The 12,047-nt window shown below is 42.0% G+C and overlaps 1 protein-coding gene across 4 annotated transcripts in view; it reads right to left on the bottom strand.

Annotated features, from left to right (window-relative positions):
- The window catches only part of NPLOC4 (NPL4 homolog, ubiquitin recognition factor), a 106,424-nt gene that overhangs the window by 86,063 nt on the left and 8,314 nt on the right, over nt 1–12,047 (bottom strand). For all 4 annotated transcript variants that reach the window (XM_061615720.1, XM_061615721.1, XM_061615722.1 and 1 more), the window contains 3 exons: nt 7,673–7,785; nt 2,804–2,983; nt 838–886 (listed from right to left, as the gene is read on the bottom strand). In XM_061615720.1, coding sequence (XP_061471704.1) covers nt 838–886; nt 2,804–2,983; nt 7,673–7,785 — 342 coding nt within the window. The remainder of the gene's footprint in view (nt 1–837; nt 887–2,803; nt 2,984–7,672; nt 7,786–12,047) is intronic.

Below are 12,047 nucleotides of genomic sequence, written 5' to 3'. Positions count from 1 at the left end.
GTTCTCACAGTGGCCTACCAGGTGCCTGGGGGAAGCCCGCAAGCAGGACCCGAGTGCAAGAACACTCTCCCCTCCTGAGGCTTCCGGCAACTGGTTTTCAGAAGCATGCTGCCTCTGACTAGGGTGGCAGAGCACAGCCATCACAGCTAGTAGCCATTGATAGCCCTGTCCTCCATGAATTTGTCTAATCTTCTTTTAAAGCCATCCAAGCTGGTGGCCATTACTGCATCTTGTGGGAGCAAATTCCATAGTTTAACTATGCGCTGAGTAAAGAAGTACTTCCTTTTGTCTGTCCTGAATCTTCCAACATTCAGCTTCTTTGAATGTCCACGAGTTCTAGTATTATGAGAGAGGGAGAAGAACTTTTCTCTATCCACTTTCTCAATGCCATGCATAATTTTATACACTTCTATCATGTCTCCTCTGACCCGCCTTTTCTCTAAACTAAAAAGCCCCAAATGCTGCAACCTTTCCTCGTAAGGGAGTCGCTCCATCCCCTTGATCATTCTGGTTGCCCTCTTCTGAACCTTTTCCAACTCTATAATATCTTTTTTGAGATGAGGCGACCAGAACTGTACACAGTATTCCAAATGCGGCTGCACCATAGATTTATACAACGGCATTATGATATCAGCTGTTTTATTTTCAATACCTTTCCTAATTATCGCTAGCATGGAATTTGCCTTGTTTGGCCCCTTTAGCCATTATCAGCACAGACAGGACACATTAATGTTTCAGCAACATCCTCTTAATTGCTGCCATTAAAGCAACTATATACAGGGGGAAACATTTTAGCAAGTAAAATATTACCATAACAGTTTTAGTTTAATTCCTTACCTCTAATGGTACACAGTGAACACATTTACCCAACGGGCCATGCCGACATCTGTGGAAGGGAAACAAAAGTCAACAGTCTTGTTCACTAGCAACAGAAAAGCATTCTGACTATTTCCTACAATTGCACAGAGTTAATAAATTTGATACAAACAAAACTAACTGGAAAAATCACCAGCAAATCTAATTTTAAAAAAATAATACTGGCCAGATATTAATATGTCAGTGAAGCCTACATCTGCTAATTAAATTACTATACCAAGTAGCTTTAAATTTTACTGCTAGGTATCAGAAACTAATTATGCATAGTGCTGAATTACGACACAATGTGTTTTTGCAATACATAAATAGATGGGTTACTTTTGCAGGAAAAGTCCAGTGCAGCGTTCTTCTGCTTCATTGACTGATTAAAGATAATAAGGAACACACGAAGCAGTAGATTCTTATTCAATCTAATAAAGGTCCATTACTCAGAATTCATTTAACCTTCTTAGAATCACTTCCTTGTTCCACTCTTGGTTCTTTCCTTCAATAAATGTTAGGTTGTCACTACTGCTAGCAACAACATAATACGTTTATTTTCTAGAAATATATGTAATAAAAGTTAGACATAATCTCCGTAACAAAAGAGCAGTTTTGCCTTTGATGGTTTTATAAGCACAATTTTTACCACTGAACTGCTGTTTCAAAAGTCAAGACAATCCTTCACTATTCAAAGGCTTCCACTTTTTGATCTTCTCTAAAGCAATGATTCATGCGTATGGAAGGGCATGTAAAGGGGCAAAATTGAGCTATTACATTTTTAAATGAATCATGTATTTTTTAAAAGTTTAAGTTAGACTTTTTTGGACTTACTACCAATAGGAGGTCTACTCTCAAAACTGATTGTTACAGTGAACAAGTGGCCATCCGGTGGTCACAATGTCCCTTTCACAGCCAAATACCAAGCCTTAGGATGCCTTCAATATACTTCATGAGATTTTATGTTTCAAGCTTCTTTAAAGCTTCCACAGAGCAAATATATAGCTGTCAAGAGCAACCCTAAGCTGAACTCTCCACATAGCTGACAAACATTAAAATTTGCAACGTCTCAGCAGGTATATGGCTATTTCAGTTCAAAGGATAAGAGGAGGTTCAAAACTTTAGAAGACAAAAACCAGGCAGAGACTCTCCAATTGCGGTGTCTGCTACTCTGTTCACTGGATTTCACTTCCACTCCTTTGATCCTACAGCTAAGTATACATGCAGCCTTTCTGTAGAGTTTTATTGTTTTTCATGCTTCACTTATAAAACCATGAACATTTGAAGCTACTCTAATCAGAGGGACATGAAGACTACCAGCAAGGCCAATCGCTTCATTGCTCTCCAAAATAATCATACTTTTTGTATAAAGGCAACTGAATGCAACAGCACCATTTGGATTGTAAGGGACCTACAATATTGCAGGTAATTTGCTAATTATTTCCAGATTTTTATTGGGGGGTGGGGCCATCCATTATCACACCATGAGATATGTGCAAGTTGACGACCTACTGGGCTTTTCCCTAAGAAAACAAGGGAGGCAGGCATTAGACTTTTTGCTTTTTTATTCCTCATAGCCATCTGAAGGTTTAACTAAAATGAGTCATGTTACCAAATTCTTCCAAGCTATAAGGGAAGTGGATTGGACTGTGAAAGACCAACCCAAATTGTGTTTGCATTTTGACAAATGTGTAGGGCAGTACAATATCTCAGAGAGGAGGTCAAGTCTCCTGCTCCCCTGGTGCATTCACTATAGCTGCCCAATTTCCCTACTTTTTAAAGTTTGATAGAAATATCTGTTGGCTATGGGTACATCCTTAAACCGCAAGGTTTTTTGCCTATTAGTGAATCAAGCATATACACAGCAGATATCCCTACCCAACAAAAAACTATGACAAACTGAAAATTGCTATCCCATTGTCCAGATAGAAAGCATAATGATATTTACAGTTGCTGGTCTTTGTTCCTGTAAATTTTCCCATCTTGTTTTATTAGGTACTGGTCAATGTCATCTTCTACCACCTGGGGAACGCCTAGATGGCGCATTGCTTGAGACACTGACGTATCCATATTCTCAGAGGAAGAGCCAGCTGGACTTGAGGGAAAGAGAAAGAGCATATCTCCATGTCTACAGGAAGAGACAAAAATATGATAGAACTGTTACCAAATAAAATTCGGTTTCATAATTAGATACTACATCAAAGAGTCTAATTCACAATTACTTAGGTGAACCCTGTGCACTCTACATACAGCTGGGATTGGGTACCCATATTGCACTAAGGCAAACTTTTCTTCTCATAACAGTAACATCATATGTTAATAGATTCAGATCACAGCTTTACGAACTGGAGAAGGAACAATCTATTTAGATACAAGTATTTTATTCAGAAGTACAGGAGGAAGTTGATCACACACCAAAACAAGATGTTCTGATAATCATGGGGGACTGGAATGCAAAAGTAGGAAACAGAGAAGAACTAGGAACTGTGGGGAACTGTGGGAAAATGGGGTTTAGGAGACAGAAATGAAGCAGAAGAAAGATTTATTTAATTCTGTGAAGCCAATAATTTGTTTCTTGCAAACACATTTTTTGAGCAACCGAAAATACGACCGTACACGTGGACATCACCAGATGGTCAATATAGGAATCAAATTGATTATATAATTGGTAACAGAAGATGGGGAAGTTCCATACTTTTGGCAAAAACAAGACCAGGAGGAGACTGCGGTACAGATCATGAACTGGTCTTATCGAAAATCAGAGTAAAGCTAAAGAACAACAACAAAGCAATCATAATGCCAAAATACAATTGAAATAACATGCCAGAAGAATATAAAGATCAAATAAGGAACCGATTTGAAGCTTTAAACTTAGTTGACAGAGAACCAGAAGAACTATGGAGTGAAGCAAGAGACATTATTGGGGAAGAATGCAAAAAGACAATACCTCTAGTTAAAAAGAGAGAAAGACCTCAATGGATGACTAAAGAAACTCTTAAAATGGTTAAAGGGAGAAGGAAAGCAAAACCAAAAGGAGACAGAAACACGGTGAGAACCCTAAATGCAACAATACAGCGACTAGTACATAGGGACAAAGAGAACTATTACAATAGCTATTGTATAGAAATAGAAGAGGACAACAAAAAGGGTAGAACAAGAGCCCTATTCCAAAAGATTAGAGAATTGAAAGGGAAATTTAAACCAAGACTAGGGATGTTGAATAATGAACAGGGGAACACAAAAAGGAAGATGGAAGCAATACATTGAAGAACTCTATAAAAGAGATGACAGGATGACAGATTCATTCACGGAGGAACCATATGATGAAGAACCAGAAATTTTAGAATGTGAGGTAAAAGCTGCTCTTAAAATGCTTGGAAGAAACAAATCACCAGGAACAGATGGCATACCAACAGAGTTGCTACAAGTTACTGAGACTGAATCTGTCCAAATTTTGACAAAAATCTGGCAAGAAATATGGAAAACTAAACAATGGCCCACAGACTGGAAGTGTGCAATATATATCCCAATTCCAAAGAAAGGGGATCCCAGAGAATGCAGTAATTATCAAACTATTGCCTTAATATCCCATGCAAGTAAAGTAATGCTCAGGATTCTACAACAAAGTCTCTTACCATATACGGAGTGAGAAATGCCAGATGTCCCAGCTGGATTTAGAAAGGGAAGAGGCACCGAAGATCATAACACAAACATATGTTGGATAATGAAACGAACCAAGGAATTTCAGAAGAAAATCACCCTGTGCTTTATACAGCAAAGCTTTTGACTGTGTAGATCATGAAAAACTATGGAATGCTTTAAAAGAAATGGGGGTTGCACAGCATCTGATTGTCCTGATGCACAACCTATATACTCTGCACAAGAGGCTACTGTAAGGACAGAATATGGAGAAACCGATTGCTTCCCAATTGGAAAGGGTGTGAGACAGGGGTGTATTTTATCACCCTATTTGTTTAATCTATACGCAGAACATATCATACGGAAAGCAGGATTGGACCAAGATGAAGGAGGTGTGAAAATTGGAGGGAGAAATATCAATAATTTAAGATATGCAGACGATACCATACTACTAGCAGAAACCAGTAATGATTTGAAACGAATGCTGATGAAAGTTAAAGAGGAAAGCACAAAAGCAGGACTACAGCTGAACGTCAAAAAGAGGAGAGGAGGAGGGAGGGGGGAGGAGGGCAGGGAGCGGAGGGGAGGAGATTGGATGGGTGGGCACTGGACAGAGGTGAACAGTATTCTTTTTCAGGGTTTCCCCCACCTTTTTATTCTACAGCAAGCACATGTAGCCTCCCACCCAAATTTAAACCAAAGGTGTCCCTGGCCACATCCACACCAGACCTTTATTTCATTTTAGACAGTCATGGCTTCTCTCAAAGAATCCTGGGAAGTATAGTTAGTGAAAGGTGCTGAGAGTTGCTAGGAGATGCCCTGTTCCCCTCTCAAAGCTTCAATCAGAGTGGCTGACTGTTAAACCACTCTGGCCACTGGAGCTCTGTCAGGGGAATATGAGTCTCCTCTGAGCACCCTTCACAAACTATACTTCCTAGGATTCTTTGGGGGAAGCCATGACTCTCTAAAGTGAAATAAAGGTCTGGTGTGGGTGTGGCTCCCTGATTAGCCAACCCCAGCAGCTGTGAGTCTGGCTTTTAGAACACTGACAGTTGGTTCTTACTGAGCATGCCCAAAATTATCATTGAGTTCAATGCAAAATTTCTTAAATTAATTAAAAATCAGCCACGCTTTTTTGTAACTGTTACTTTGCAGAAAATGAAGGTCAGAGTATGGAGCAAGGTCAGTAATAGGACTACAAGTACTCTGTGAACATGGCTGATTTTTAATTAATTTCAACAGATTATGAGAACTCTGACAGAAAAGTCCAAAAGCGGTCTGGTTTTTCTGTCTCTCTTTTTACACTTACAGAATGACTTCTGTGAGCACAATGAAACTTCCCCTCTCTCTGCTCCCCCCATGGCCCCCCTTGCCCCCAAATATGTTCTGGAGGGTTGGAAGAACCCCCAGAGCAAATTTGTTGGGCATGCAGGGATGGAGAGGAAGTGGGTCTGCACGCACAATGATTTAGCTGGATATAACCCCATGTATGCAATTTGGGGACTCCAATAGATCCAGCATTGTCACTAGAGGCTTGTAACATACTTTCCAAAAATGGTTCTTCCAATACTAGGGAATTAGTATTACCAGGTGGATCCAGTATGAGTGGGTGGATCCAGGGTGTGGTCAACACATCATTGCAGGAAGGAGTGGCCCCAGCTGTCTTGAAAGAGACAGTGATTCCATCATTCCTGAAAAAGCCTTTAATAGGTCACAGATGGAGGCCAGTGGTAAGGTAATTGTGTCCTCAATAGGGCAATTTCTTTCATCTGTGTAAACTGGGAGCTTCCACAGCACAGGGGTTGACTACTTAATGCAATCAACATGTTTCAGTTTTTTATGTTTCTTACAAACATTTCCCAACAAAAAACCAATGTCACCTACAATAATTGATTTTGAGTTTCAGTGTTTCAAAATAAAATATCATATAGAACAAAATTACAATGTACCATTCATAATTCAGTAATATGAGAGCATTGGTCAGGGATCTGATTACCTTTGCAAAGCACTGTATGTAACTGTTTATATACCTTATTATATTGCAAATTGCTTCAGGATGCCTCATAGGAAGTGATTCATAAATAGTGTTCTAAATGAAAACTATTCTAGAAACGATTTTATTCTAGTAGCATAATCCAATTAGCTGTTTGAGAGAAGAACTATGCAGCAGAAGCAACCCTGCCCTCCTGGGGTGGACACTGTCACCTGACCTGCTCCCAGATGTGATTCGGACAGGAGAGAGTTTTTCCAGGATAGGCTGCTTTCCAAGAAAGCCATAATCTGCATAAACAGGACTATATCACTGGATTATAAAAACTATAACTTTAAATACTAGTACCCAAGCTTATTTTTCCCCTCATTTCCTCTCATCCCTTTTTTCTTTCGTGTTGCGTCTTTTAGAATGTAAACCTGATGTCAAGCAGGGCCATCTTACTACTGTTCTGTGTAAGCCGCCACAGGAGTCTTTCTGACTAAAGAGTGGAGTGTAAATACTTTTTAAAAGATTGCTGATTTTGACAAATCAAAACAACAGCAACACAAACTAGGCAAACCCACAAAAATTACTAATCTGCAAAACATATACTAGCCTGCTGGAGGCTAAGAGAAAGAGCTTCATACCTCCTTCAGGGGCCTTCTGTCTTTCTACAATGGACATAAAGGAGGGGGTTTCCCTCCTCTGGTAGTCCAACTGGTTTCTATGCTAGGAGCAGAGGAAGGATGGAGCACTCGCTCTCTCCTCCACTAGCTCACTCACTCGCATGCAATTTCTTCCTACCTATGGCTATCAGGCAAGTGCTTAAATTCAAGGCCGGAAAAACAACTGATTTCCAAACAAACGTGGAATTGCTAACAGCTCCGAAACAGCAAGTTAACTTACAACATTCCAACACGGAGAAATTGATTAAAACAATTGTGATCAAAAAGCAAAAAAACTAATGCACTGTAACATACTAGAACAGGCTACTAAGTAGTACCTTATATTTCTGTAAAATCTCAAATCAATAGATCTTTTTCACCTAAATCCATAAACATACACAGGCCAGATGACACCACACAGGGAATACTGCAGTAGATATTTCTGTTCAGTTGTCACACAGTTGACAAACGTGACTAGTCTTGACAAAACAGAACCTACTATAGTCCAACAGTAGCTCCATGTCTTTTGCCAAGTACTTACTTGATTTTTAGTAAGTTGAGGGACTTATTGGGAGATGATGTGATCTCACCAGTCCTGTTTCTATTGATGTACACAGAAAATCCATTATTTCTGAAGCCAAATTCTTTTGCAACCTAGAAAAAAAAGAGAGAACGTAACATCTGCAGCAGAAATTTCATATAGTTTTGGCATGTTTCTCCCTGCAGCTCAGGTCTCAGACGTTATCTCTACATGTAGTCTACACAAAAGTGAAAGCGGGAGATCTGAAATGCTCACTCAGAGAATCCACAAGACAATATAATACATACGAACAAGATCTTGTATAGGTGGATCTTTCAAATTGAGCAGGAAACTTGGCTAGACTTGCCAGCAATTAATGGTGTTGCCAGTTTTAATGGTGAACCATAGTTAGGCCCATTTTGGAGGATGATTTTCACTCCAGAAAAGAGGGGGCATGCAAGCCTATGGCCCACTCGAAAGTACTTAAACTTGGTTAAGCAAATTTGTAGCTGAAAGCGAGACATAGATCAGATCAGAGGAGGAAGTAGAGGAAAATGTAACCAAGATCTTTCAACTTTTCCTGTTCACGGCTAAAAGTTACTGCAGGAAGATCAGTTGTTGTTTAGATATATATGAAGGCAAAATTACCCAATTTCATATAATCAAATGCACAAAATAAACTTCATTAGAGCTGATAGGATAGTTAAAAACTGAACAATCATCCAAATCAGCAGTTCTAGTTTGAAAATGGAGCTGAGTGTGAGAAGGGATAGTCTTACATTATGGAATTCACTCCCAATGAAGATTTACTTTGCCATATCCCATAAGAAGTACTTCTTCTATTGGCACTAAACAAATCTAACCACCATCCAGCACAACGGGGGGAGTGGCAGAGAAGAGCCGCTGTGCTCCTCAACTGAGGAAAGGGCTAGGCGCTTGTTCCCATTGCAGTAAGTCTCAGATGCTGAGAAAGCAGCAGGAACTTTCATGGGATTCCAACTATCACTGTGGTTCAGTGCAGCCTCAGGAAGAGCCCCAGCTATTTTTCTATGCTTTCAAGTCAGCATTTTAATTATTTCTGTTTTTCTATTGCAATTTTAGGCTATTGTTATGATGTTTACACTGAGCATTAATTTTATTGCAGAGTAGTGTTTAAAAATGAAGGTACTTTTTATATTGTGTACCAGCTTGGTTACTTTTAAGTTTAAAAAAAGGCCATATAATACAGTCCAATCGTAAACAATGTTTGCTCAAGAAGTACATTTCAATGAATTCAGTATGGCTCAATTCCCGTTACAAATTGAATAAAGTTGTCTGTGTTTTGCTTGGCAACTTATTATTATTATTGCCCACCCTTCACCATTAGGTCCCAGAGTGAGTTACAGAAATCTACAGAATTAAAAACCATTAAAACACATTGCATTCACGGGAGTAGGGTTGGTCCTGAAAATATGTATCTCAGGTGCTGAAAGCCAGGGTAAAGAGGTGCACCTTTAGTATTCACTGAAAACTGTATAGTTAAGGTGCCAGATGCACCTCTATGGGGAAGAGGTTTTATTTATTTATTATTTAATTTATATCCTGCCAGCAGGAGCCCAGAGCGTCAAACAAAAGCAGTAAAAAACACTTTAAAAACATCATAAAAACAGACCTTAAAATACATTAAAACCAAACAACTTTAAAAACATTCTTTAAAAAAGCTTTAAAAACATCTTAAATAAAAAGGGTTAAAAAAACATATTGCTTAGGGGAAAAAAGGTTTTAAAAAAATTAAAAGCAATTCCAACACAGACGCAGACTGGGATAGGTCTTAACTTAAAAGGCTTGTTGAAAGAGGAAGGTATTCAGTAGGCACCAAAAAGATGAGGCACCTGTCTTCAATAGGCACCACAGAGATATGCCTGCCTAATATTTAAGGGGAGGGAATTCCACAGGGAAGGTGCTGCCACACTAAAGGTCCGTTTCCTATGTCATGCAGAATGGACCTCCTGATCAGATCTGCAGGGGGCCCTCACCTGCAGAGCGCAGTGATCGACTGGGTATATAAGGGGTAAGACGGTCTTTCAGGTATCTGGTCCCAAGCTGTATAGGGCTTTGTACAACAGAACTAGAACCTTGAACTTGGCCCAGTAGCAAATGGGCAGCCAGTGCAATTCTTTCAGCAGCGGGGTGACATGTTGGCGATACCCTGCCCCAGTGAGCAGTCTCGCCACTGCATTTTGCACCAGCTGCAACTTCCAGACCAACCTCAAGGGCAGCCCCACATAGAGCACATTACAGTAATCCAGCCTGGAGGTTTCCAGTATGTGGACAACAGTAGTCAGGCTATCCCGGTCCAGAAACGTCCGCAGCTGTCTTATCAGCCAAAGCTGGTAAAAGGCACTCCTACCACGGAGGTCACCTGGGCCTCTAGCGACAAAGGTGGATCCAAGAGCACCCCCACACTACAAACCTGCTCTTTCAGAGGGAGTACGACCCATCCAAAGCAGGCAACCATCCAATCATCCGAACTCAGGAACCACCAACCCACAGCGCCTCCGTCTTGCTAGGATTCAGACTCAGTTTATTGGCCCTCATCCAGCCCACCACCGAGTCCAGGCACCGGTCCAGGACTTCCAAGGCCTCTCCTGATTCAGATGTTACAGAGAAATAGAGCTGGGTATCGTCAGCATACTGCTGACACCTCACCCCAAATCTCCTGATGACTGCTCCCAAGGGCTTCATATAGATGTTAAACAGCATGGGGGACAAGATGGTACCCTGAGGCATCCCACAGCACAACTGCCAGGGGGCCGAAAGACAGTTACCCAATGCTATTCTCTGAGAGCGACCTTGGAGACAGGATCGGAACCACTGTAAAACAGTGCCTCCAATACCCATCTCACCAAGTTGGCCCAGAAGGATACCATGGTCAGTAGTATCAAAACCCACTGAGAGATCAAGTAAGAATAACAGGGTCACACTCCCCCTGTCCTCCTGATAAAAGATCATCTATCAGGGCAACCAAGGCCGATTCAGTTCCATAACCAGGCCTGAACCTAGACTGGGATGGGTCAAGGTAATCTATTTCATCAAAGAGTACATGCCACTGGTGTGCAACAACCCTCTCAATCACGTTCCTGGTCGGTAGTTGTCACAAACCAATAGGTCCAGGGTGGGCTTTTTCAGGAGTGGTCTGATCATCGCCTCTTTCAAGGAGGCTGGAACCAGCCCCTCTCGCAATGATTCATTGACTACACCATGGATCCACTCGGTCAAACCCCCTCGGCAAGCTTTAATAAGCCAAGACGGGCAAGGGCCAAGAGGACACGTTGCTGGCTGCATCATCGCAAGCACCTTGTCTATGTCATCAGGCCGCATCAACTGAGACCGTTCCCAAGAAGTTGCAGCAGACATTGCAGTGGACACCTCACTGAGGACTACAGTAGATGTGGAGGGGGCATCAAGACTGCTATGGAGGCAAGCAACTTTACCCTCAAAGTGCCTTGCAAACAATTCACAGTGGACCTCCAAAGGGTCTAAAACTCCATTTCCTGGAGTTGATGTCAACAGAATCCTGACAATATGGAAAAGTTACAGTGGATGGCTACTTGAGGATGAGATGGAGGCAGAGAAGTGGGCCTTCTTTGCCGCCTTCACCACCACACAGTAGGCACAGTTATGATGTTTTACTCATGCCCAATCAGCCTCACAGCACATCTTTCGCCACTTGAGCTCTAGTCGTCATCCAGCCTGTTTCATTGCCCTTAGCTCACTGGTGTACCAAGGTGCAAACCGGGCTCTACAATGCTGGAGAGGGCGCTCGGGGGCAACTGTGTCAACAGCCTGACGCACCTCGCTGTTCCACAGCGTGACAAGGGCTTCAACAGGGTCACCTGCTCTATGTACTGGGAACTCCCACAGGGCATTCAGGAATCCAGTGGATTCCATTAGGCTCCACGGGCAGACCATCTTAATCTGTCCACCAACCGTGCAGGGAAGGATCGGAGCCATAGGTCTAAACTTCACCGGGAAGTGGTCTGACCATGACAATGGGGTGACATCCACCACCACCCTATCTCCAGACCACCCCTTTCTCCATTTGGAGCAAAAACCAAGTCGAGGGTGTGCCCTGCCCTATGTGTTGGGCCAGTGACAACTTGAGACAGCCCCATGGTTGCCATGGAGGCCATGAAGTCCCGAGCCGGAACACTAAAGGCAGCCTCACCATGGACATTGAAATCACCCAGTACTATCGTTCTGGGCTCCTCCAACACCACAGCCGAGAGGGCCTCCACCAGCTCAGTCAGAGAAGCTGCTGGGCAGCAGGGTGGACGGTACACCAGCAGCAACCCTAGTTTACTGTCTCCTCAGCCTGAGACAGCTCCAAGACAGAATGGTTTCCTGGTGACAGAGA

This window comes from Rhineura floridana, chromosome 3 (genome assembly GCF_030035675.1).
Source record: "Rhineura floridana isolate rRhiFlo1 chromosome 3, rRhiFlo1.hap2, whole genome shotgun sequence".
Lineage (NCBI taxonomy): Eukaryota > Metazoa > Chordata > Lepidosauria > Squamata > Rhineuridae > Rhineura > Rhineura floridana.
Note: the sequence above shows the minus strand (reverse complement) of the source record. Positions and strands in the feature narration are given on the sequence as shown.